Source organism: Brienomyrus brachyistius, chromosome 7 (genome assembly GCF_023856365.1).
Source record: "Brienomyrus brachyistius isolate T26 chromosome 7, BBRACH_0.4, whole genome shotgun sequence".
Taxonomy (NCBI): Eukaryota; Metazoa; Chordata; class Actinopteri; order Osteoglossiformes; family Mormyridae; genus Brienomyrus; species Brienomyrus brachyistius.
In genome coordinates this window covers 23,480,704-23,508,377 of record NC_064539.1, presented here as the reverse complement: position 1 = coordinate 23,508,377, position 27,674 = coordinate 23,480,704, and the positions used below count along the sequence as shown (strand labels likewise).

General features: G+C 53.5%; 1 protein-coding gene across 3 annotated transcripts in view; it reads left to right on the top strand.

Annotated features, from left to right (window-relative positions):
* Nucleotides 1–27,674, top strand: part of ttc28 (tetratricopeptide repeat domain 28) — a 117,808-nt gene that overhangs the window by 4,516 nt on the left and 85,618 nt on the right. For 2 of the 3 annotated variants that reach the window (XM_049020765.1, XM_049020764.1), the window contains exon 2: nt 1,754–2,041. In XM_049020765.1, coding sequence (XP_048876722.1) covers nt 1,754–2,041 — 288 coding nt within the window. Of the gene's footprint in view, nt 1–1,753; nt 2,042–9,869; nt 10,275–27,674 lie in introns of those variants that run through there. The other variant, XM_049020767.1, reaches the window with a different exon arrangement.

Below are 27,674 nucleotides of genomic sequence, written 5' to 3'. Positions count from 1 at the left end.
CACCCCATTCTTCAACAAAAACTTTACATTTTTTTACATGTTGAATAGGATTATGTTGTATTTCTGACAATTTGGCTTAACAACCTCCCTGCTCTTGGCATTTTTTTGATGGGTGGGGCTTTCTGCATGGCAACAGTAACCACACTAGGTGGAGCCTCTCAGTGGTCCAGTCCTTTCAGATGGTGAATCAATAGGAGTGTGGCTTCACCACAGGTTCTGGGCAGGCTGTGGCCAGTCGGGTCAAAGGTTGGCAGGATGGTGGGCCTGTTCTCTGCTCACGAGGCAGATCCCCGTTCTCGGCCTTTACTCACTCGTTTGGCTGAGCGGGGCAGCCGGTTCCACCCTAACCCGGTGCTCCCAAATTTGTCCGCTTGGAATTACTGAGCCCAAGGCTGTTATTATCTCTCAGTTCTCCTTCCTCTCCAGTCTCCGGCCAACCAAAACAGCGAGGGCTGGTGTCACACACGCACCCAGTCCTGATGGCATAGTAGCAAAAATGTTTCTCAGCAAAACATCCAGTACAAATGGTGCTTAAAAGCAGACAGTGCAAGTCGGCTCCCGTTCTAGATGGTGAACAGTGAGGGGAGCCGCCCACCTTGGGTTGGTGTCTTAGCCTGGGAGTTCCCCCTTTATTGACGGGCTCAGAGTTTAAATGGCCTGTTTGCGGTTCTGATTCTGGGCCACCGTCATCTGTGATATGGATCTGTGATCTGGCTGGCTGTGGGTTAGTACTGAATGACCTTTGAATGAAGTGGGTTGTGAGTCAGAGCTAAGCGACCTAATTGGTTGATGTACTGTATTCTGGGACCCAGCGGGTTGTGGGTTTGTGTCTTTACTCGGCGACCCAGTTGGTTGCTATCCTGTATTCGGTGACCCAGCAGGTTGTGGGTTTGTGTCTTTGCTCGGCGACCCAGTTGGTTGCTAATCCTGTATTCGGTGACCCAGCAGGTTGTGGGTTTGTGTCTTTGCTCGGCGACCCAGTTGGTTGCTATCCTGTATTCAGTGACCCAACGGGTTGTGTCATCATTACCTGAGCTGTACCTTTGCCTGGACATTAACAGCCCCCTGTCTCCCTTTTTCTTGTCCTCCTCCCACTTCTTTTAGTCTGGTTCATTTACTTCCTGTCCTGTCCTTCCCTACTTTCCAACTCACTATTGAATTCCTCCCCTATTCCTCTCTGGGAGTAACCTTTCTTCCTGTTTGTGAGTATCTTCTGTGTGCATGTGTGCGTCAGCGGACTGGGGGCGAGGGGGGGGGGAGCAGAGTGTTTGAGGAAGTGTAGCAGGGTTGAACACGTCTTTCTCTACTCTTCTTGTCCATCTGCTAGCCCTCCCCAACCCTCACCCCTAGGTATCTGACTGAAAACAGCCAGCCCGGTAGATCATAGTTAATGCGGAATGCTAGGCTACATCGGCCGAGTCGACCGCTGCCCCTTGGATTAGTGGGGGCAACATTCCACAACCACTTGAAACCCTTTGAAATCGAACTCCCACCCAGCTCGTGCCCCAAACTCTTAACACGTGCACCTGTGTACCAAACCCCTTTGGTCGTCATGGTAACTGCTAATAACTTACTTATGCCTACTTGAGCTATTCAGTTCACCTACTCCAGGCCAGATTATCAGATGAAACACATTTTTGTACCGTATTTAATCGCTGGGATTTTTTTGCAGAGTGCCTCATTCATTGTCTTGAACCGCTGCGCCCCCTGCAGGGCAGTAGGTGATACTGACCGCATCTTCACTCGCTTGCAGTTTTCCATCTTCGGCCTTCGTGCCACGGGGGTGTCCCGTGACCATGAAGCGGATGGGATGGTCCTCACCAAGGCTGCATTCATCGAGAAAGTTCGCCAGAGCAACGAGGCATGCCAGCGTGGCGACTTTCCCACCGCCGTGCGCCTCTACAGTGACGCCCTGCGGGCCGACCCGCAGAACTGCATCCTCTACAGCAACCGCTCAGCCGCCCGCCTGAAGCTGGGCCAGTACCAAACGGCGCTGGACGACGCTCTCAAGGCCCGGATTCTCAACCCTAAGTGGCCCAAGGTAAGCTCCCTCAGAAGAAGTCGGAATCGCTGCGTCTGATTGTGCTCCCATGACGTACTAAGTTTGCTGGGTTTTACCCACCAGTTTGTGTTGCTTAAATGCCTGAAACACCGACTCAGGCCTCCTGATATTTAGCCATGGACTGTTTTCTGAATGCAGTTTGCATTTGTGTGGACCTTCGTCCAATCGGCTGCAGTGGGAATCCCAGCTGGCCAATGACGGTGAACCTTTATGTGGGGAGTGAGAATGAGGATCAGAGCTGCGCTGCTCTATCCAGCATGGTTTCCTGACTTTGATTGTGTGCGTTCTTGACATGTTTGTTGGGGACTCTCGGACCCCCCCATTTCCCTGTGAAAGAATGGGAGGAAGCTGGAGGCTTCTGGGGGGGGGGGGGGGGACATTCCCCATGAAAATGCCAAATGGCCGACATGCACGTATGTACCTGACAGATTCAGCGTCTCTACTTTTACTGGGTGGGGGGAACCAGAGGGGTGTTGACAGGGACATCTGGACCTCTTCTGTCGATTGCTCAGGTCTGATCTGCATGGACACCCACTGTGTGCATATGAACACTCCATTATTGCCCCCCCCCCCCTCCTGCTCAATTCAGAAAGCGCTGCTCCAGAGACCCTGTCAGCTGAGAGAGATGGTGTGGAACAATGGGGTCTGTATGGGAGTCTGTATGGGAGTCTGTGGTCTGTGTGAACCTGGCAAGCCAGCAGAAGAGCCGACACAATGACCCCAGAGCTTTCTTGATTTGGGCTTTTTGGGTCTGGTACTGGAGCCGTTGTCCTCTGCCCCCTCCCCCCCCATGTCTCTTCTGGTCGGCACTTTTTGGCACAAAGGCTCCTTGAACCTTAGCACTTAGCTGCACCCTTGAGAGATGATAAAGGTTCTGTCTCTTCCAGCTCTCTGAAGTGCCCACTTTGTCTTCCCAGACACCCTCCTACTCTACACCCCACAAGCATGCTGTGCTCTTCACCGCGGCCTCCACACTGAGCCCTGCGATACTTCTGGCGTCCACTGTTACTCTACCTCCCCCTAGTGGTCAAGATGCCCAAATGCAGGTTTATCTGTGTCCAGTGAGGATGGGACTCAGAACCAGGTTGAGGCATGATTTGTAAACACTGTACATTATGCTGAACGGAAACGAATGATTTATATTATTTGGGATCGGACGAGTTTTTTGGTTTGAGTAACTGCGTTTCCCATCCTGCTCGGCATCATGGCACGAGACGAGGACGGTGGAGATGTGGAGATCTTCGTCACGTGGTGCGCGCGGTGGGGCTGAAAGGGCAAAGACGGAACAGATGCAGGTTTCTGCTAATGAAGTACGTTTTTTGCTCTTTGGTACGTGCTAATCGTGGCGTTCAGTGTTTTCCAACTTTTGTCTTTAATTTGGTAAACTCTGTGACGGTAGTAAAACGCGTCATTTTTTGGATGCTGCTTCTCGCCGAAGAATCGTTGCGTAATCTGTATTTCCCACAATCCACTGGGTCTAGCGGTCGCTCTCCCCTCCCTGCTCCGGTGCTGCCCTGTCTTTATAAAGCAGTATCCTGACTGGTGAGTTGATTTGCCCTGGGGGTGGGGGGGGGGTTGGGGTCAGCACTGTATCATAGCAGTTAATGGCACGTTGACCAGCAGCTAATGAGGAGTGCAGGACTGTTTTGGGGGTCGCTGTGTGGCCCCGCCCTCAGCCTCCATGGTAGACATGTCCAGTATGGTCCTACCTCTGCTTCAGCTTTAACCCCTCCAAGCCCAGCTGGACTGTCTGACTTTCCAGGTCACATGGTTGCTCGTTCTACCCCAGATATCGTCTGTGCTCCGTCATTTCCCTGACTTTACAGTTTCATATTGGCAGATGGCAGGTGAAAACCGTTAAAGCAGTAATATAATTTATATAATCGTTTTGTAGTTCTTGTCATCTGTATTTTACAAAAATGGAAGACGTGGAAGGCGGGCCTGTGTTTGTGGTGAATGCTTTGGTTTTGTCAGCCTGCCAGCACTAGGGGGCAGCGTCGCACCAGATTATTCCGCAGCAGCGAATTTGCGGTCTAACGGACACAATATGTTTATAGAGCTTCAGGATGAGTAACTGTGTTTAAGCAAAGCGTGACGCTGTTTGTCTCCTGGGCTGTAATGGTGCAGACACCCCATCTCTCCCATTCCAGCCCCCCAAGGGACGTTTTTGCACATACAAAATATAAAAATTGCTCTGTCTGTGAGGATACTGATAAGAGAGCGTGAACATTTTCCAGATTCAAGAAAAGAAATGATATTGAAGAGAGACAAATGGTTAACAGAGGCAGCTGTATGCCGCTGACCGCGGACGTGACACCGTAAAATTACCTGATAATAGCTTTTAATTCTGCTTAATTTTCTTTTGCTGCAGGTGGCTTTTGAATGATGCGTAAATGCGTGTTTGGGAAGGAATCAAACGTCGTATGAACGTTATATAAATAACGCCCCCCCAGGCGGCACTCCCCGTGAGAGTAATCTGGGGCTCTCTCGACATCCAGTGTTGCTGTGGAGTTGAAATGGGAACTGCATGCCCCCCCCCCCAGCCCCCGTTGCCACCTTGATCGCAATAGTGCCCTAAGAATAATGTCTTCAGCAGTGGTGAGCTGGAGGTGGCCTCAGGGGTGGAGCCAAAAGGCTCTCCATGTGCTGAACGGGCTGCCTGTCACATGGGTAGGAGGCCCCACCTCCCATGAACCCTCCACATCATGTGACTGTGATTGGGCACTGGTGCTCCATCGTTGGTCGTGGTGATGCCCACCAGTGTCATCATAGTTCCCTAAGTGCACTGGGCCTCCTGCGGAAGGTTCTCCTAAGGTTCTGGCTGAGATGGCGTGAGCCCAGTCCAAACCGTACGTGGGTCCGGCAAGCAGCCGGCTGCGTTCATGATCAGTGCCGAGGTCGGGGGAGCACACCCATGCGTCTGCGGCCCAGAACAAGCCGTCACTGTCCCAGATGTGTGTTCGGCACATGCTGGGCCTGCAGCTTTTCTCGTTTCCCCAGCCGGGGGGAGGAGTTGCTGGTCTGTGGGGAGAATCGCGAACACGTTCGTTAGCGGATTGAAATTTCCTTTCTGATGTAGGAGGCTCCTGCCCCCCCGCACTAATTGCTAATAAGCTGAGACGCGTGTGGCCGTGCACGGGTGGGGGCTCTGTGAGTCCTCCCCACACGCATGTGACTCTTTTGGGTTTTGGTGTACTTTCTGCCCCGCCGAATCGCCCCCCTCCCCCTAACACGGTGAGCGTTGTGGCCCCGTTAGGAGCGCTGGGGAGGAAGTGGAATGACACTTATGCCCACCCCCCCCCAGCAGTCACCAGCCACCACTCGCTGCTGTCAGCATTTCTGGCTCCCGGCATGCCTGACGGGGTGGCGTGATGCACGGTGTCCATCGGGGACGCGTTGGTGAGATCCAGCACTGGGGGGGGGGGGGGGGGGGGTCTAAATAAGGAATCTGTCAGCGCTTCCACAACCCATCTGCAACAGCGGATGGTAAGACGCGTTCCCAGACGTGGTTTTCTAAACCCTTGCTGATGACCTGAATCCTCTTCCGCATCTTTCCGTGGCAGGAGGGGGCAGCGAACGGTCGGTCAATCAGCCAGCCTTTCTCAGGCACGGACGCGTACAGGGCAGCAGTAACGCGGCCAATCGGGCTCCGTCTAGGTACATGTGACTGTGAGGGGGCACCCCCATCTCGCCACATCCGTCCAAACACCCATCTAATTAGCTGTAGATGTGGCTAGTGTCACACGCTTAATTGGCAGGACTTTAATTAGGGGCTGCCTGAGTTCTGCCAGCTCGCTGTGACACCTGGCCATGCTGTGGCGGACTCACGGCCACATACCCCTACCTGTATTCTCCAGAGAGGGCGCTGAAGTGTCACCCTCTCCTCAATGCAGGGGGGGGGGTAGAAATAAAGGGTAAAAACAACCTATAGTGGAGCTGGGGTGTGGGAAGCATAGGTGATGGGGGGCTGGTGTAGCCCAGTCATAAATGACAAAATGACTTTTAATCTGAGGGTTATTGGTTCGCATCCCACGATAAAGCTGGCTGTTCAGAAGGAATCTGATATGAACTACGCGTACTTCAGGTTCCGAATGACGTGGATAAATGGGCCGGTCCTGGGGAGGCATTGGGGAAGGGGTTGTGTGCACTGAGGGATACTCTCTAGTGCTTAGTGGGGTGTGTTGTGGGGGGGGTAACGATGTCCACAGACACATGTCTGTCTCATTGAAAAACGAGGGGGGGGGGGGCAGAGCAGGTCAAAGGTCAAATGGGAACAGAGGTTCACAAGTTAATTGGTGACTAGCAGTAATCTTGTGGAGGGGGTGGGGGCATCATTGGCTTCCTCAAGGGTGAGAGGGTGACTGCTGATCCTTTGTGAGGGGGGGGGGTTCCCCCTAGACTGTGCTTCTCCTCCTTTCCCTTCCCTGTTTTCCCTAGGGTCCCCACTGGGGGCTCCCACCATGCGCCAGTCATGACCTCATTTCCTTCTATCTGCTTTCCTGCACCACTGCCATAGCAACCAGTAAACTGAGGCCCAGGCTTCCAGTGCATCCAGTGCTCCCAGAGCTCAGTCCACCCCCCCCCTCCACATAAATGTTATGGACCACTAATTATGGGGTTAAGCTTCCTGTTTGGGGGGGCTGGGGTCAGGCTTAATGAACAATCTGATACACAGCTGGCAATTACGAGCATGGCGGCACTGGTGGTGAGAGGCCCTGGGTCCTTCAGTCTGGTCTGGGGGTGAGGCTTCAGGTTGCAGTGGGAGGACCCCCAGCACACAGAGAGGGGGCCCCGGCTCGTCAGGGCTCTGAAGCGCAGCTGCAAACTGGCATGAGCTTGAAGCTGCCGTCACTGATTATATAATGCACTGGTATCAGGCATCATTAATCTGCATTAACGTGCTTTAATCCGCTCTGATTCTCCTCGATCTCTCACGACGTTCGCCTGAAGGAGTCTGGGTTGGGAGCCTCATCTGAAGATGTTTCAGATGTTGATGGTGCCGTTTTAAAATCCATTTCTTGCTTTAAACACCATGGCACCCGCTAACTGTGAGCTGGCAGAACTGTCTGTGTGTATCCAGGTGAGTGAGTTAATGACAGGGGTCGGGGTGTCACATGACCACACTGTCAGGGTGTGTCACATGACCAGCACTGAAGACGCTACCTGTCCCTGGACTTGCCCTCGAGTTTGTTTTGGCACACAATGTGGCCGTAGCACTGCGTTACGGTAACAAAGAAAACAACATTTAGCGCTTTTCCGGAGGCTTCTGACGCTTCGTGTTGTTCTCCGGAAACAATGAACGTTTGGCTTTGAAAAGGCAGATGACCCAGCAGCCATGCAGAGAATTAAAAAGGATCCCATGCGGGAAGCTGGGGACCTGAATCGTGAGACGATGCTTTATACATTCGCGGACTGGAAGGAAATTCAGTGGGAATTAATTGACTGTCTTCGATTCATTTAATCAAGATCGTTTAAGGAAAAATGAAGCTTTACTGTGGGGGAGGGAGAGTTAAACCCCAACCTGCTGATTCCAGTAACTTGCTTAATAAAATACTGGCCAGTATTATTCAAAGGACTCCCATATGCACAAATTGTGTTATTTCTGGTTGCCCTACTATTTTGCAGCTTAGTAGGAGGTGATTGGATGGAGCGCTAGTCATGCCCCGCCCTACTAAGAGATGTGACCATTTAGAATTTAGCCTTATATAATTTTTCCCCAGTGCAACGCTTTTTTTTCCCACATTTGAAGCATGTTGTCAGATTTATCGCTTTTTTTTTTTACAGAAGAGACATGGAGATGCCTGCCAGAGCTTACGCACAGGCTAGCAGCCGCATTGTCCCTCATGCAGTGACTGCACAGCCCATAAAGCAGGCGGTGTCGCTGTTTTATGTATGTGCTGCATGGACCCCAACTGGCATAGGGGTCCGGAGGTACCATTGCCGTCTGTCGTTCTCGCCGCACTGTGATTTACAGCGGTGATGAGGGCACCTGCAGAGCCCCAGGACGCCATGTATTCCCTGGGATGTTGAGCGAACCTACAAACGCAGCCCCCCCCCTCGCTCTGCGAGAGCCCAAAAGCCTGTGTGATTCCACACCCTGATTATCTGCTGTAATGCTGCCCTGCATAATGGATCCCGACATCACGCTTTTCTGCGCGTTTTTCTTTTTTAATAATTAGGCAGTGTCAGCCCACATTGCCCCCTCCCCCAAAACCATTCAGAAACTCCCATTATCTTTTTCTCCCAGTAGTGATTTTTCTGGTTGTACAAATGCAAAGCAGAAACGCAAACCTAGAGCCAGGCAGTAAACTGGCCTGTACATGTGATGCTGCCGTTTGACGCTTGAGTGTCCTCCCTGTGCCCCAGCATCCTCTCTTCCCTGGGGGGGGGGAGGTAGGGGGGTGAAGGTCCTCTGAATGCTTGTGACGGGTCCCTTCATACGGCGTGTCCGTAAGCGGCATCCCCGCGAGAATGATTAAATCCAGTGACGGAAACATCGATCTTCGGCTCCCTTGGATTAGTGGGTTTGAAAGTTCAGGGAGACACCCTCCCTGCCCCCCCCCCACCCCCCTCCCACCCTGGGGCTAGGTGGGATGAGAATCGATGGAGAGCACTGCTGTAAATCGTGGCGGCTGGTAGGAGTTTGACAGGATTGGACAGGATAGGACTGGGGTGAGGGGGGTTGGGGGTGCTGAACGACATGAAGGGGGATGGAGGCCCATTCCTCAGCAGGTCGCCGACGCTCCGTTTCAGTGACAGCCTCTTTTTTTCTCTTTCTGGCGGGGGGGGGGGTGGCGGCTGGCACCGACTGCTAGCGTGAGATTTCATTCGCGTGATGTCTTCTGGATCATTGTCAGGCTTTGTTTTGTGTCGTCCCTCTGGCGCCTCCTGCTGTCTGGTTTGCTCAGCCCTTCTGTTCACGCATTCCTGCCAAAGCGCTGAAGAGGAATCATGAGAGAGGCGAGACCGTCCAGAATCTGCTGCGCTCGCACATTCATTGGCTTAACCCAATAGCACGGGAAGCAGCGCCTGATAGCCCCGCCCACCGCGGACACTGAAATCTCATTCGCCCTTTCTCTACTGAAAAGTCATTTATCTTTTTTAAGGCCCCACGAGGGGAAGCAAAGTCCGCTATTCTGCTGTCAGTGGTGGGGAGAGGAGAGCACTGCCTTAAGAACAGGGTTCTGGTGTCTGTTTATTGGTTTGCATTCCTGATGCTTCGTATGATTGGTCAGCGTTGTTGTGCAATAACACCCTGTGATAGGTGAGAGTGGAGATCATGATTCACACCCGTCGAGGGCGTGTCACCCATCAGTGTTTGAAACCCTCAAAATTCCCCTCGGAATATTTAAGCTTGCAATGGAATCATCGTGATGATTACGCCTATGATGAGTACGAGGATGGTCATGATTGTGTTTTTATTGCTGCTACTCTGTTTATTAAGATGATCGTTACGGAGATGAAGATAATTACTGTTATGCTATTACCCCGATGTAGATGATGGCAGTTCTAATTGCCATTGTCATTTTTATGCCTTTTTTTGTATGAGACCGTTGATGAAGGTGATCTGGAGAGACTGTCATCATCTGCGGTGACTGACTGTCACCCACACGCCCGGTATCAGTAAGTTTAGGGCGTCTCCCATAGGCAAGATGTTTGCCCCCGATAATGTAGCAAGAACAAGGAGGGGGGGGGGGGCATCTGTTGTATTCCTAAGCTGTAAATGTGACGTCCCTGTGGTGTGTGAATCAGTCATGGGGATTAGTGACCGCTCGCCGTGTGCCGGCCGCATGTGGGCCTTGCCATGTGTCAGTCGGAGCTCGACTGTAAGTCTGGCCCCGCCCCTCTGCCAAAGCTTAGTTGTGCTTTCGTGTTATGGACTATGATGGAGAGGCTTTATGTTTGCATTTTGCGGCTTAAACGAAATTTATAAGTGGAATATTCCTGTCAGCCTGTGGGTTGTTACTGAGTGTACAGTTGTACTGCTCTCTGTTCATCATTGTGGTGTTTTAGGGGGGTCTTCTGTTGCCTGTTACTGGGTGTTACAATGCATCGTATCTTTTAATGGGATGAACATTTTTTTTTTTGTCATACGAATGCCGTGAGGCGCACATCTCAGCAGAACCGGCGCAGAACCGCAGCAGAACCGCAGCAGAACCGGTCCCCCTCCCATCCTGTCCTCTGCTGCGTCATGTCTGAGTTTGGCGTCTCGGTGAGAGAAGCGTCTTCTGGTCCTGCATGCGGGTCTCTGTGATCTGTTTTCCTTGCGGGTCATGGGACATGGGTGATTCAGGTGGTGATAGAAATATGATGTCATTGGACAGGCAGCTAAGCCCTCCCCCCAGCCAGCATGCCTCATGTACTGGGAGTCGCAGGGGGAAGCGCTGCATGCCGATGCTGGCCGGCCCCCGTCATGGGAAAGCAGAGGGGAGGAGTGCAGCAGCTGTGCACTCCCCTCCCGCCGCGACTGGGACTCAGAACCCCCTCCAGCAGGGCCTCAGGTCTGACCCGTTAATGGGGAACGAAGGCTGCCGTTAGGATTACCTGTAAGGGGGTAGGGGCCCTTCAGTAAGGAAGCTGCCTGTCTAGGTGATGCAAAGTGCCGGGATGAGATTAAAACGCAAACAGCTTAGCCACCATTTGGGGCAAAATAACTCAATTCACTGTATTTTTTATAGTGTCTTTCACAACACAATTGCTCTAAGGGGCTTGATCCATTGTGTTGTGATACATTCCTGCATTCATGCCGAATAATTCAAAAATAGGGACTAGGCAAGACAAAGAAATGAAAGAAAGATCCAGATGACAATGGAGGAGAAGAACCAAAAACTCCCAAGTGGGGGACAAAGGCAGTGGGTTTGCTTGCTAACAGCAAGGCACAGACTTTGGTCCAGGGCAAAGCCAAAGTCCATCAACGAGTCAGTTCACCATGCTGGTCTGTGTAGGGGGGCAGATTGAAGTCTACACCCACCCGCACATGTGGGAAGGAAGGCAGAGAGCATGGGGGGTCCGAACCTGCATAGACACATTAATGGATAAGCATAGTAGATAAAAATGGCATGTACAGCAGCACCAGGCGGAGAGACTCGGAGTCCAGTCATCTGCTGCGCGTCAGAGCTGAGCAGCAAAGCAAATTCACACAGTTGCATGCCTGTGCTTTCTCTTTTGCACCCCCACAAAGCGTTTGCCATTGTTTGTGTGTGTGTGCATGTGTGTGTGCATGTGTTTGTGTGTGTGTGCCAGCATGTATGTGTGCGTGCGTGTGTGTGTGTGTGTGTGTGTGTGTGTGTGTGCGTGCGTGTGTGCATGTGTTTGTGTGTGCGTGCCAGCATGTATGTGTGTGTGTGTGTGTGTGTGTGAGTGTGTGTGTGTGTGTGTGTGTGTGTGTGAGCACTTGTGTGTGAGTGTTTGTTATGGAGCTCCCTAGTGTCGATGGCCCATCACCTTTGGTCAGGACCCCTCACCCCACGATTGACCCTTGTTGACTGGGGGTTGGTCAGTGGACCTGCTGGCTCCCCCATCAGTATTTACGGCCCCCGTCTGACAGCCACACCGCCGCAAAGATGGCAGAGAGCCCCTCCCACCTTAGAGACCCCTGTGACAGTCAGGTGATTCATACCAGGAACCCCACTGATTAATTGCACGAATTAAGGGTTCCTTTCGCCTTCTCCGTTCGGTTTGAGGCCTTGTCTGCGGTTCTCTTTGCTTTGTTACGGCCCCCTCGCCCGTAACCACCTCCCAGTCAGATCCATAACTGGCACGAGAATGAAAAGCAATTTAACAAACTGAGAGCCAATATTCTCCCTCTGCATACACGGCTCTGAATTAGCGACGGCGCATCCAAGACAGCGGCTGAGCTCGTTCCTCTTGCCGCCGCCGGTTTCCATGACGATCGCCGCCGTTGCGTTCCGGGGAGCCCGTCCTGGTGTCCTGAGCGACCTTTGAAGGTCAGAGCTGCCAGGGTAAAGGCCCTCTGTACGTCTGTGATGTCTCCAGCGAACTTTTAATAATGTTCAGAGTGGTCTGTCCTGATTGTTTGCGTGGAAAACACTCAGCGTCCAGAGCAAACCGCATAATTCACAGACATTGCCACCTTTTCTTTCGGTGTAAATGACAGATTTCACATTGTGCATATTAATGCAAAAAATATCACATGCGTTCAGAGACTAATATTCCTGTGAGTATAAATTAAAAATGTGCAGCAATAACAGGTGCAAGTGGCCCATAGGTTTAGTTTGATATTTATTGAGGCAAATCAGTCTCAGGTCTGGGATTAAAACACCTATAACCTTTGGGGGAGGGGGGGTGGGGAGGGGGGGGGCAAGTTCAGGTGTCTACCGTTACCATCTGCTGTCTGAAAGCCCTCCCCCATACCTGGGTCTTAGCCGCTTGGCTGGTTCCTCTGACTCGGGGGGGGCAGTAGGATGTGCTGGACTTGTGGGACAGGAGGTCTTAAACAGAACAAAAGGGGGTTGGTATTCAGCATGACTCGGGGGCTGTGGTCCCTTTAAGGCCGCCCGCCACCCCTCAGCCTGCCTTGTCCTCCTCATACCGCTCTGTGGATCCTGTTTAAACCTTGACAAGCTGATTAGCCCTAACAGGGTCATGTGGGTGTTGGTACCTGAGGCGTTTTGAGGTACAGAGCTGGCTGCTGCTGACCGCTTGTCATGATGAAGCAGATCATCACCCTGGTGGTGGGGGGGGGTGTTCGCTTCAGCTGGGCCGTAGTAATTACTCTAGGACGGAGTTCTGTTTCCCGTCAAGCCCGGACCCCAGTGCCCGATCTGACACTTCATTCCTGCTCTATCCGAGACCCCATTTCCTGTCCTGTGTGCTTTTCCTGTCCCCCAGAAAAGTTCTTCTCCTTGTCCTGGTGTCATGTGATTCCCGGCAGAGCGAGTTGTGAACCCGTTTGAGATTCCCAGCTAGGGACAGGTACTCATACTGTCGGTGTTGCTGCCTAACAGTCAGATAATAAAATTCGTCCTTAATTGGCTCTGTCGCCTTTAACGAGGGGACCCGGAGGGGCGGCGGCTTGCTTGGCTCCGCTGGCCGACTGGTGTCGCCGAAGACGCCCAGCCCAGCTGGCGTGGTCACGCTCTCGCCAAACAGATGCTCCGCTTGTCTGCTGGGGGTCTTTCCCCAAGTTGCTGTGGGGAGGGGCAGGTGGGCGTTGGCCTGAGTGTCCAACGGGCTTCGAGGACAGCAGGCTGCGATCTTGGGCCGGATGTGCCGCTGTACCTTTGATCGGCCGAGCTCCGTGCGATGGGCCATCGTGCCGCATGAAAGCGCGGCGGCAGACTGGCGCTAATTAGCACCGCACCCGTCTCTTTATGGCCCGGTGCTTCCACAAATGGCTGCTAGAGGGGCCTTTTCACAGCTCGGCGGGGGGGGCAGGGCCGGTGGATGAGGCATGAATAATTCAGACCCCAGGCGTCCGCTAGAGGCCGTGGCTACCGCCGACTGCCCCTCCGCTCCTGTTACTGCGATGGAAGGGCCCGGAACAGATGCCTCTGGCAGACGGGCAGCTCTCCAGCTCCTGGCTCCGCCTGCCCCCCTGCCCGTGTAGCAACTGTGCCTGGCTGGGCAGGATCCACCCCCCCGCCACGACCACGCCTTTGCCGTTGGAAAGAAGGACATGTCAGGATCTGGCCGGGACATCCCAAAGCCGGGGAGCCCCTTCTGCTCCAGCCGACATTAACCTTATCCGCTGTCATCCCGCCTTACCGGGTCAGGCCGGGCCGGAGCAGTGAGCCAGTTACCGGAACCTCTGTCAACTCCACTGCAGACATTTGGTCATCAACTGTTAGCCTGAATCCTGGCTGCTTAAAGTCAGTGACCCCCCCTCCCTCCCCTTTCTCTGTCAGTCTGACTCGTCTTGGGGAGGACTGGACTGCATCGGCCGAGCAGAATCCATCCGCCTTCAGGCCGTTTCCTGCGTCGATCTCAGTAATAATGGTACGTCTGTGGTGACCTCGGCCCCCTGCTCTTCGATTAAATGGCTGAACAGTTTCATATTTCTTGTGATAATTTATTAAGTATCGTCTCTGGAAAGTGGAACATTTCACAGCCCCAAGATGGCTTGGAGACAGAAAGCAGACACGGTGACAGGGTAAGGGCCATGCGGCGAGGAAGGGAGCCCCCAGCAGTGTGTGTGTGAGTGCGGGCGCTCCGCATGAACTCAGCTGGGGGGGGGGGTTCTAATTTACGGGCTCACCCAGGCCCCCAGGCCTATAAGGGCTGCAGTTCAGTTTCCCGTCGGAGGAGATGCGAGGTCGCCTCAAAGCGCCGGGTTATTAAATTTGCCAGTGAGGCCCACGGCGGCCATGATGCACGCCCTCCCCCGCGTGACCGTTGCTCAGCTCTGATGTATGGGAGGGCAGGAAGCTCACTGACGTGTCACCATCACAGCTCACGCTCCACGACTGGTCACATGACCCTAGGTCTATCCAGTCAACACACCCATCTCCCAGAAGACCATGCCCACCCAGTTGGGCTCTTTGCATTTTTGTCTGGTAAAGGCCCCTTTTCCTGTAATGGAGGCAGCACCTGGATTTCGGGGGGGGGTCTGACAGAGATGTCTGCATGGTGGCATTTGCGCTGTGGGCTAGCAGGAGCCGGCTTCGCTCATTCCTGAGCATCCCCCCTGCTGGCCCCCCGCTCTCTTTGTGACATGAGCTAGTGTGACAATCTCTCGTGTGTCTCAGGGGTGATCTGAAATTCTCTGACAGTTTTTTGGGGGGGGTGGCTATGTGGTGAGAACATGGGCTGGGGGGGTTTCTGGCCAGATCACGTTAATTAGCCAGAACTCCCTCAGTGCCTGTTCCTGTGTGTTTTGCGTGATCTGTGAGGATGGGAGCCGATTTTTTATTTTTTTCGTATTTTTTTTTTTGGTGGGGGGGGGGGGGGACTTACGGGTGCTTTGTCTGCTCCAGCCTAGTTTTGGTTTTGGCTTAGGGTGTCATTAGGTTTTAAGAAGCAGCATAGGACCTGCCTCTCACCCCCCCCCCCCCCCCCCGTTTAAATCACTCCCCTCCATGACTGGTAACTTTCTCATCAGTAATGGGAATGAGGCTCATATTGATTTTGCCATAGAGTCACAGACCCCATTACAAACACTTGGGGGACCTGCTGGTTATTTGTGGCTGGGGGCTTTAACATTGCCCCCCCCAGCCCTGCACCACGTTCCTGTACATTCAGCCAGCCGCTGTGGCAACGCATCACTCAGTGCTGTGAAATATTAATATTGCACTCTATACGGCCGATGTGACCGGTCATGTGTTTTCCCCCGTTGACAGTATTGCGGGGCAAAGGGGGAAGGTGGGGTCCTCGGGGGGGGGGGGGGGGTCCTACACGGTGCTAATGAACCTCCTCCTGGCCGATGTGCTGTGTCACATACCCGCCCCTCACCACCAGGCCACTGAACAACTAGAGTTTGCCTCTAAGTATCCAATCACAGGGCTGTACCTCCTCCCCACTCCGGGCACGAGAATAATGACTGCGGCGGGGGGGGGGGGGGGGGGCTGTCAGGAGTCAGCAGGCTGATGGGAAATGGATTGGGGCATAACCCAGCCAACCCTCCCATCCACAAGACAAACAATCTCCCTGATCCCGTGTTAGGGTATGCTGGGACCCCCCCCCCCCACTCACTCACAACCACGCATACTGGTAATATTACTGCAACCCCCCTCCCCCGGCTTATTGCACCCCTCCCTTATTTTACCCTGTAATGTGATATCCATCCGCATACCAGCACTAGCCTGTGACTTCACAAAGACTGTTCTCTTACATCTCTCACCCACCTGCCCCCCCGCTCACAGTGAGGGATGGGGGCTGACAGGATTAAAGGCTCGCACTCGCTCTCTTCCCTCCCCTCAGGCCAGGCAGCAGAACTTCTCGTCAAGATGCTGAGAGTCCCTGATGAGGTGGGGTCGGGCGGGGGCTGGCAGGAGAGGACCCCTACTTAACATTCTGTTTCCTAACAGATGTTTGTATCCCGCTGTGCAGTCTCCCATTCTCCAGACCCGGCCAGGACACAGACCTATTTCAAAGGTGCAATAGCCGGGCCCCATTGTGGGATTTGACCCGGCACTGCCTCAGTCAACCTGCTTGTGTAACTGTGCCCCACTGAGGGTCTTGGTTCAGCCGCATGGTTCACTTTTCATGTTAGACTTGCATGGGCTTCAAGGATTCAAGGGTTTTATGCAGCCTGGCCTTGAATTTCAGTGTCTCGCTTCAGCTTCACTGGAAATATGCAGCCATCAGCATCAGCGGCACCAAAAAACTGCAGTGCATCCCTTCATAAACAAGCTCCCCAGGCCCCCTGTCCTGGGGTGCCATGACACTCCAGCTGATGATACCCCGTCCATCAGAAGCGGCCCCCGGACTCACATCCCTGGCCCGGTGCCAAAGCCCAGGTTCCTGGGCCACCTGACAGATGTAATCTCAGCGGAGCAGATGGTGGGGAGTAGGGTCTGCGTACCCGCATGCCAGCCGCTTCCTCTCAGGCCGCTGCAGCACCTGCGAGCCCTGCGAGGCTGCCGCCGTGATTTCTTGTTGACGAGCTGTTCCTCTGTGTTTTATCCCGTCCCCCCCCCCCGTCCCCCCCAGAAGCCTCGGTATATTGTCAGGGTTTATTTCCACTTTAATTATGAGAACATTGTTGCGTTTGGTTTGGTTGTTTTGCAGATGACTCCACACCCGTTACCGTTGTATGGCGTCTCATTGGCAGGTGGGGGGGCCATTTCTCCATCGTGACCGGTGGGTGTTTTACCAGTAACGACACAGAGATCAGCTCTCCAGCCTTGTGATTGGCCTGGAGCAGTGTGGTTGTGTTTGTATGAACCAGTCTGCTTTGTTAGCCCAAGACCATCAAAAGCTCCTAATTTTCCCTTCTTACAATTAGGTAATATTCTCCTACTATGCACTGGAGCAGCCGAAAAGGTCGGTTGATATGATGCGAATTTACATTCTGGGCTACATGAATCTGGCGATTTTTAACCACACTGAATTGATGGCTCATCACAGATACATTCCTTCGTTTGTCCCCAAGGCTGCAGAACCTGAAACATCTTCACGGAAAAATGAGATGCGTGTCGATTTGGGCTCAAAGGCCGGACGTCAGGAGGTAGGCTGTCTCCGGGACTTACCAGAAAAGCCAACCGAGCCACCCAGCAGATGTTCAGCATTCCTTCATCCAGGGTGGGGTGACACTCTGCAGACTGGGCCTCTGGCCCGCCCCCAGGCTATCACGCATCTCCTGCAGCGTCAGCAGTTACTGGGGAGGTGCAGCATCTCTCAGGAGCCATAACAGCTATAAATAACAATAAAACATGGCTGCTGTGTTATTTGCTATGTACCCTTTATAGAAAGTGACTAGTGCCTGCATTTATATCCATTTCTATTAATCAGACCTTTCTCACCCAGACGCTTACCTCACCAGCGCAGACGGCCGGCGCCCTGTGGGGGCTGCACCTGCCACATTTGCCCCCCCACCCGGGCCCTTTCAGACTCTCCTGTTTGCTGCTTGTCTTCAGATCCCATGGGGCTTGGTCACCGTGCAGTGTTTGTGCTCTCACCATGGGGTCGTGCTGAGGACACCACGTGGTCCCTCTGCGGTCTCTGTGCAGCCCCTTTGTGGTCCCTCTGGTGCAATCTGTGTGCAGCCCCTCTACGGTTCGGGTGCGGTCGCTGTGTGGCCCCTCTGCAGATTGGGTGCGGTCGCTGTGTGGCCCCTCTGCAGATTGGTGTGCGGTCGCTGTGTGGCCCCTCTACGGTTCAGGTGCGGTCGCTGTGTGGCCCCTCTACGGTTCGGGTGCGGTCGCTGTGTGGCCCCTCTACGGTTCGGGTGCGGTTGCTGTGCGACCCCTCTATGGTTCGGGTGCGGTCGCTGTGCGGCCCCTCTACGGTTCGGGTGCGGTTGTTGTGCGACCCCTCTGCAGATTGGGTGCGGTCGCTGTGTGGCCCCTCTGCAGATTGGGTGCGGTCGCTGTGTGGCCCCTCTGCGGTTCGGGTGCGGTCGCTGTGCGGCCCCTCTGCGGTTCGGGTGCGGTCGCTGTGCGGCCCCTCTGCGGTTCGGGTGCGGTCGCTGTGTGGCCCCTCTACGGTTCGGGTGCGGTCGCTGTGCGGCCCCTCTGCGGGTCGGGTGCGGTCGCTGTGCAACCCTCTGCGGTTCAGGTGCGGTTGCTGTGCGACCCCTCTGCGGATTGGGTGCGGTTGCTGTGTGGCCCTCTGCGGTTCAGGTGCGGTCGTTATGCGACCCCTCTGCAGATTGGGTGCGGTCGCTGCGCGGCCCCTGTACAGTCCTGGTGCGGTTGGTTTGCGGTTCCAGGGCAGTCGCTGTGTGGCCCCTCTACGGTTCAGGTGCGGTCGCTGCGCGGCCCCTGTACAGTCCTGGTGCGGTTGGTTTGCGGTTCCAGGGCAGTCGCTGTGTGGGCCCCTCTGTGGTCGCTATGCAGTCCATAACCTCGCATCACGCCTCTGACCACCGGCGACCCATGACATTCCGCCATTTGCCTGTCATGACGAAAAGCAACCTAACCGAGATGCCCCATCTTGAGAAAAGCAACCCGGCTCTCTGCTCTCGCGCCAGCATTCCCGCGGGCCATGTGCCTGACTGTTACCATGGTAACCAAGCACCCCCCACCCCTATATCATGTGATACGTCTTATCAGGTTCAGTTATGAACTGCTATTCCTCTTTTATTTTATTTCATGCATCATTTAGCGTGTTTGATCTCTCGCGCCCAGCCCGCTCTCACAGTAACAAATGGCCCCCCATGGTGGTGAGGGAGGTGGCGTCTGCGTGGTTTTGACAGAGTGCTCCCCTGATTGTTTTCCTTGTCTAGATCTTTTAGTATGTTTTGTTGGGGTCACGTCCAAGCGGTTTAATGCTCACCTCCATCCATGTTCACGGGCCAGAAAAAAGTGGGCGTGGCTTCTCCTGCAGGGGTGCCTCCCATTTCTGGCTTTTTCCTGACCATGGCATGGAGTCGCTGTGCTGTTCAGGGACATTAACGGGGAAGTGCCGCCATGTGGCCCCCTGTCAGGTTCAACCTGCCACTGGTGGCTATGCTGGGGGCCTGGGGGGGCTGCGGCTCCCCCCCCATGTCTCGCTTTGTGTGGGTGGCAGCCTGTTATCTCCAGCACGCCTGACGGGCCGCCCCGTCTCTACTGCGCATACTGACAACAGGTTTTGTTTGAGTGTATATTTTACTGTTCAAACATCTTGGCAAATCATTATTATAATAATTCTGGTAGTTCTATGAATGTCAGAAGTGTATGGCAGAGGTAAATGCTTACCTACTCGACCCATTTACAGTACATTGTTTCCCCCATAAGTGCAAGACTGTTTGCACCTAGGAATCTACTCTGAGGAGCAGAATCAGCACTGACAGTGTGGGTGCAGTTTCACGGCTGCCTGGTTAGGAGGCGCTGTGCTGTATTACTGAGGACACCTCTCCTGTCACTAGCATGTTTCTCCATCTGGGTTGTTACTGGCATGGGGTGTGTGTGTGTCTTGGGGGAGGTTGGTTTCTGAGAGAATACTGCTGATGCCCCCAAGGAGCTGCTGAAAGAATAAGGAGAATTGGGTGTGTGTGTGTGTGTGTGTGCGGGGCGGGAGATGGGGGGGTGGGTGTTAAATAGCGTATTTATTCTCTGAATTTGCCTGTCAGGCGGAGATAGATGGAAAAAAAAAAAACCTCGCGATCAACACAAGCTGGCTCTCATCTTTACACTCCACGGCAGTGCGTCATTCATCTTTACACTCACGGCAGTGCGTAATGAAAGGCGTTATTTCATATGCATGTTGAAGGAGAAAAGGTGGGAATGGTGCTGTCAAGTGAAAATGAATGGAACAGGAAGCCAATGCACACCTCCCCCAGAAACAATCACACAGGCGCGTTGCTGTGACTGCCAGAGCCGTGCATTTTAGGGACGCTTCCCGTTCGTAGTGCGTGCTTTTCAGCACTGGCATCGAGTCCCCTCCCCCTAATGACCCTCTCGATGTCCCTGGCCCCCCCTTAAGTGAACTTGCTGGATCCGAGCAGGTGCCCTGTTTGACGCGGCATGTCGCATAGCTGCCAGAGCGCGTCTGTGAGTAATTAGGCAGCGTGTGAGCGTTAGCGTCTGGTGATGTTCACAGACAGACCAGCAAGTCTCCCAGCGGGTGCCTGGGTGTTAGAGTACGGGTACAGATCAGTCTCTGCCTGCCCCTGTCAGCGGGTACATATCAGTCTCTGCCTGCCCCTGTGAGTGGGTACAGATCAGTCTCTGCCTGCCCCTGTCAGCGGGTACAGATCAGTCTCTGCCTGCCCCTGTCAGCGGGTACATATCAGTCTCTGACTGCCCCTGTCAGCGGGTACATATCAGTCTCTGCCTGCCCCTGTCAGCGGGTACAGATCAGTCTCTGCCTGCCCCTGTCAGCGGGTACATATCATTCTCTGCCTGCCCCTGTCAGCGGGTACAAATCAGTCTCTACCTGCCCTGTGAGTCGGTACATATCAGTCTCTGCCTGCCCTGTGAGTAGGTACATATCAGTCTCTACCTGCCCATGTGAGCCGGTACATATCAGTCTCTGCCTGCCCATGTGAGCCGGTACATATCAGTCTCTGCCTGCCCCTGTCAGCGGGTACATATCAGTCTCTGCCTGCCCCTGTGAGTCGGTACAGATCAGTCTCTGCCTGCCCCTGTGAGTCGATACATATCAGTCTCTGCCTGCCCCTGTGAGTGGGGTACATATCAGTCTCTGCCTGCCCCTGTGAGTGGGTACAGATCAGTCTCTGCCTGCCCATGTGAGTCAGTACATATCAGTCTCTGCCTGCCCCTGTCAGCGGGTACATATCAGTCTCTGCCTGCCCCTGTGAGTCGGTACAGATCAGTCTCTGCCTGCCCATGTGAGCCGGTACATATCAGTCTCTGCCTGCCCATGTGAGAGGGTACATATCAGTCTCTGCCTACCCCCGTGAGCGGGGACAATGGGTGGGGAGACGGGGTTGTCACATGATTGATGTGCTCATTGAAGTCACATCTGTTGTTTCTAAAAGGAAGTTACAGTCGAGTGCCCATACTGAGTCCCAGTCTGGTGGGGTGGGAGGAGCCAAATGATGGAGGAGGCGGTGCTGGTGGGGTGGGCACAGAGCACTTGCATCTTTTCACATGCCGCCCGTAAGCCTTATTTCATCCTCGTCACCTTTCTGTCACACGTGCTTGTCAGCCATCACCGGACAATCATGACCCCAGATAGTAGGCATGTAATCATTCACGCAAATCACAATTGGAAAAAAGGAAGATTTTTCTGCTAAAAAATGCTATGTTTTTTTCCTTATTCTATATCAATTTCATTCCTTTTGTTAAATAAAAAATACTTTTGTTTATTTTTCTTAATAACCAACAATAATTATTTACTAATTTGAAGCTTGGAGTTAAATACAGCAGCCTTTTAACTAAAATGTTCTTTTTATTTAAAATGAAGAAATGTAATAATAAATAGCCCCTCTCACCATCCCATAATGCTACTCCTGCGAGTTGCATTAGGTGGTTGCAGAGTTGTTATGTCTTCAGCTGTCTAAACAATGCAGTTACAGCTAGGAAACTGGAAAAAACCTGAACTGTATCATCGCAAGATAGATCATTACAAGCCTTCCACACAGTGATGGAGGCGGGGCAGCTGGCGGGGGGGGCAGGAGCTGCATGTAGCGACTGATGAACTGCAGTCAAACTAGGTAGTAAGTCTGGAGTTAACACTCCTCGATTCGGGGTGAGTATCCTTGCTACGGGTGGGGGGGAGGGGGGGGTAGTGCACTGTGGGTGGGAGGTGCCTCTGATGTCACTTTCTCTTGTATGGCTACAGTTGGGTGACAGGAATTACACTGTAGGCACCCCGAGTATATGTGTGCTGTTAGGTGGGGGTGTCTGGTGCGGCAGGTGTTTCTCTGCTGGCTGATTTACCGGATCGATGTGATTGATTACGGCCGGCCTTCTGTGGCAAGCGCCGTCCCTTTATGGAAATCCGCTCGGCAGCGTGCCTGCTTTTGATTGGTGGACAGAGCGGACCCATTTTCCAGGCCTTTCTCCCGTTTCATCATCGCCGATATAACTCCCCCCCCCCGCCCCCCCACGTCCCACGTTGTGACAGCCGCCCCACCCATTAACATCTCACTCCTCTGTCCCCAACTCCCCCACCTTTGCTTCCTGCGGCCGATCCAGCGAGCGAATCTGGGTGGGGAGCTCGTTACTCGCTGCTCTGTCTATCAGGCCGCCGGTTCGGTGTGTCGGCAGTCAGCCGCAGACTCGCGGCCGTTTTCTGAGGAGGTACTGTGGATGCCAGTCCGCTCCGGAGGGGGAGGGGCCTCTATGAGGGCGATGGGAATGGAAAATGCCAGGCCGAGTCGTGGCGTCAGCGGGCAGTCAGTCCTTTACCTCAAAGTGCGCTGACAATCCTAGTGATGGCTTTGCTGGTAGCGGGGAGGGCGGGTGTGTTACTGGTGTCGTCAGGGGCCATGTGTGGAGAGCGCACAGCCCCCCATCTCCTCAACTCACTCCCCCACCCCACCCCCCCAGCCTCGTCGATACCAGCACAGGGATTTAATTGTGTTATGTAATCTCCAGCTGTCTTCCCAAACTGGGGCTTCTTTAAGAAGCCTTTGTGTGAGCTGGAGATCGATGGACGGATTAATTTGGGTAAACGACGGTGGGTGGGGGGACTCTGTCTCTGCATCCTTAACGAGAGCCTCTGGGGTGGCGCCGTCCACGGATCCAGCATGAAATATGCAGGAGCCTTGCAAGATGGGGTTGAAAATCGCCTTTTTCCAGGTTAATCGATAAATGGCAATGGGGGGGTTATTCAGGCTAGAGAACAGCTTCTGTTGCTCCTCTGCAGATGTCAGGTGATCAGTTTGGGATGTTGGCTGATGGGGATCGGATGGGAGAGCTGCAGGGTGCACTGGGCTGTGTCACGATTAACTGCATAATTCACCCCCCCCCTTCATCAAGACACTTAAAGTGAATTACCCCAGTAAAGCAATCTGACCATGTGAGGCTGGGAAATTGCTTTGCACAAAGCATCAACTAAGCAGCTCGATTGTTTTAAAAGTGTAGAGGATATTGGGGCCTGGAGAGGGTGTCCTCCTTGACTCTACAGGGGGCAGACTGGTGGAGGTGGTGGAGGTACCAGCTTGTAGCCACTGGCTGAGACTTGTGTGGTTAGCGTGTGTAATTTAGTGTGTGTGTGGAGGTACCAGCCCATAGCCACGCGTGGCTGAGACGTGTAGTTAACGTGTATAATTTAGTGTGTGTGGAGGTACCAGCCCATAGCCACGCGTGGCTGAGACGTGTAGTTAGCGTGTATAACGTGTGTGTGGAGGTACCAGCCCATAGCCCACGCGTGGCTGAGACGTGTAGTTAGCGTGTATAATGTGTGTGTGGAGGTACCAGCCCATAGCCACGCATGGCTGAGACGTGTGCGGTTAGCGTGTGTAATTCAGTGTGTGTGGAGGTACCAGCCCATAGCCACGCATGGCTGAGACGTGGGCGGTTAGCGTGTGTAATTTAGTGTGTGTGGAGGTACCAGCCCATACCACGCATGGCTGAGACATGTGCAGTTAGCGTGTATAATGTGTGTGTGGAGGTACCCGCTGTAGCCACTGGCTGAGACGTGTGCAGTTAGCGTGTGTAATTTAGTGTGTGTGGAGGTACCAGCCCATAGCCACACGTGGCTGAGACGTGTAGTTAGCGTGTATAATGTGTGTGTGGAGGTACCAGCCCATAGCCACGCGTGGCTGAGACGTGTAGTTAACGTGTATAATGTAGTGTGTGTGGAGGTACCAGCCCATAGCCACGCATGGCTGAGACATGTGCGGTTAGCGTGTGTAATTTAGTGTGTGTGGAGGTACCCGCTGTAGCCACTGGCTGAGACGTGTGCGGTTAGCGTGTGTAATTTAGTGTGTGTGGAGGTACCAGCCCATAGCCACGCATGGCTGAGACGTGTGCGGTTAGCGTGTGTAATTTAGTGTGTGTGGAGGAACCAGCCCATAGCCACGCATGGCTGAGACGTGTGCGGTTAGCGTGTGTAATTTAGTGTGTGTGGAGGTACCAGCCCATAGCCACGTGTAGCCTTCCCCCTCCTTTTTTCCTTCCTCTCTCCCCAGAATAGGTGAGAGTTTCTTCTCTCCCGGTTCCATTTCTTCTCTCTACCCGTTCTCTTTTTCTCTTTCTCCCTGCATGGATCCTCCACTTTACAGTGTTCCTCCATGTTTCCATCCCCCTCTCTCCATCACTCACCCTCACTCCCTCTTCTGCTTTCCGTCCCCCCCCCCCCCCCCCCCGATAATCTCACGCTATTCCTCCTGTTTATCCCGGCCCTCATACTGACAGGCTGGGAGGGTGAAGTCTGGAGGAATGTTCATTTTCCCCAGCTCTTTCTGTGACTTATCTCCTGCCTCCCCACTCCCCCAGCTGTGACATAACACAATAACGTTCCTTAAGTGGGGAACTAATTTATTACCCACAGAAATGTTTTGTTTTTTCCTTCGGAGGACTTAAGAATGTGTAATGAGCTCTGGGGAACTCCTCCTTTATCTGTAGGTTTGATAACAGCAGCTGGAGGAAGACAGAGGTACAGCACAGGTCCGTGGAGGGGCTCGCAGGGGGGTGGCCCACCTCCGCCGCGGTCACCCTCAAAGGGTGTCACCAATGACATGGCATTCATTGATTGGTCGAACAGAATAAGTACCGTCCCCACTTTCTGTTGATACGAATATTTGATGAGCCATTCTGAGTGTGAAGTGGCTCTTTTTTGGGAAAGTACTTTCTGGTGAAAAGCCCAGCTGGCATCAGAACCTGAGTCCGCGTCTCGGATTCCGAATGTGTTCCCGGTCCGGGTTTCCAGTCGTAAGTGGAGGATGATTTCAGGCCTCAAACGCTTCACTTCAGTGTGTCGCACCAGTGGGGAATCGCTTCGATTTTAAAGAACTATCCCGCACCCCAGCCCCACCCCCCATCCTCCCCCGAGGCAGAGAAACAGCCTGAGGGCATCCATCAAACATCACACAGCTGACAAAGTTGCGCAGTTTCCACCAAACATATGCTGTTTGGGAGTGAGGCGGGGTTCTTAACGACCCCCTGGGCACCTCATCAGTATCACGTCAGAAAACTGGGGTCCTCTGCGATCCAGGTAATAAATTAGCATGGTCCCCCTGTGCGTCCGCTTAGATGATGACCCATAATTATGAGCGAGACCGCAGTTCATGCTGTGGCCATGACAGAGTGGTGGTCCAGGCTAGCGTGCGGCCTCCTACAGGCTCCACACTCCCGGTCCTTTAATACCTGCTTTATTATCGCACTTCCCTCTGCATCATTGCTGGACAGACGGTGTACCTTCGGTCTGTGTGGGTGTTTGGTGACATTCAGGGCAGTGGACATCGCCAAGATGCCCAGGGTAACTGGAACCAAGTAGCACTGCATTTGCCGGGTCACACCAGACATGCACAAATGTTCTACATAAGTTACGTACGTGATTTCACTGTTACACCCAAAAATCTGTCCCTCTTCGTCACCTCCCTGGGGGTCTATATGAAATGGGTGCTCCCTCGCTGTCTCGCTGTCGTTCACCCCCCCATGAATTAAGTGCCCCATTCCGGGTTCTGACTTGCTAATTTGCCCTCCATGAACGAATTTGGGACCACAATGGATCATGGGATTGATCTCGTTCGGTGAGGATGCATCCTCAGTATTTGGGGCTGAGCAAAAACGACTTCTGTGGGTGACGTAGAACGGGTACGACGCGAGAATACAAGAATGGTCAGGTGCAGATATTCAGACACACTGTTTTGCAACAGGAGGGGGGGGGGTCATGCGTGTGGTTGTATGTTAGCCTGTTTTTCACTGGTGTTCTTCCCCTTTAGATGTGACGTACCTTTTAAGGGTCTTTTAAGGTTAATTAATGATACCATAGCTAATACAGTTCAACCCAGTTTTTTGAGGATCTGCACAGGGTTTCATTCCAGGAGGGGGCTGCTTTTGAACCCTTGTTTCCAAGTAACCTGCTCCTAATCACTTTGGTAAGTGCGCTGTCTTTGTGACTGGTGTATAAAGCGTGAGGTGTGTAGCGGAGCCCTGTGTTAAACTTTGCTAGGTGTCGCTGTATCAAAGGTTTTATCGTCTGGATCCGAATAGCGGCACTGGGACTCTGGGCTGCAGCTGCTCCTGAAAAGCCGGGGGGGGGGCAGGAAGCCGTCAGCACTACACCCAAAAGCTCGCACCCCTGTCATGCAGGATTCACGGCTCGCCTCAATCCCACCGCCAGCTGACACCAGTTTAGCCGATCTGATGCAGCAAGGCATACTGGGATAGCAGGGGCTGTTAGACCGCGGCAGAGAGGTGCGAAACAGAGACTGGAGAGTGGAGCTGGCAGCCAGAGCCGGCAGCTGCAGCAGATTTACTGAAGTGTCTGCTCCTTATGTTTGCCCTGAGCAAAGGAAGGGAACTCGACAGAAATATCGCACGACTGAAAGTAAATTGGCTTGCATTTGAGTAGCATGTTAAACCAAAATTCAAACAGCGGGGGTGATCTAGCCCTGTCCCCCCACTGGGTCCCAGTGATACGTTCGGCTGAGATGAGCGGATGGGGAGAGTCTGTTTCTGACCCTAGATGTCCACAGTTGGGTCTGCGTCTCCTGGAAGAAGCAGGTGTGTGTTTCTGTTGCAGAGACTAAATCAGCTGTAACAGGCCCCGCCCTCACTCCCCTCCCCAAATGCCAGCTATTGTTGTTGGCCTATCGATTGATCTGCGCTTCAGTATTGATTGACTCACCCAGCAGCTCTCCTGGGCGGGCTGCATATCTGACAGCGCCGGGGTCCCACGCCACCGCCTTCTGCAACCTCGGGGAGGTCGACGGGGAAGCTGTGGGCTGGTGGTGGTTGTGGCCCAGTTGGGGGGGGGGGGGGGGGGGGGCACATTGACAGGGAAGCAGGCAATTAAAACAGATCGCAGTAGGTGTGATACCAAGACATGACTGTTCTACCTTTCAATTACAATCTGAAAGTCGGTTATTTTGCCATATTAATAAGGTTATGATGAAGATACGGACATCGGGGGGGGTGAGAGGAAAGTTTTGCTGGTTTGTGGAATGGAAGGCTCCTGGAGGAGACCCTGCCCCCACCGCTCCCTGCAGAGGGGGGGCCGCGTCTGTTGGGACAGCGCCCTGTGAGTCTGAGGCATAATTAGCAGCTCCCGCTAGCCCCTGTGGGCCCCCCTGCCGGTTCTCGTCTACCCCCCCCCCCACACACACACCTCCCCCACCCCGATTCCTCAAAAAGGTCACTGAGACAGAGAACGGTGAAATAATTACTATCATAGCAGCTGAATAAATCACAACATTAATCACCACGAGAAACAACTTAAACATTTTTCTTTCGGAACAAAAATAATCCGTAAATGAGATTTTATGGCTATTAATCATTTGTGAAATTCGGTTACGTTCTTATAAATTCGTGTTTAATCATTTGCCGCCGCGGTCCGGTTCAGCCCTGGGTTTTATTATGCACCGAGCGGGACGCTCTCAGCGATGCATCATATCACCGCCGCTCTAATTATCGAACATGGCGTCTGTTGT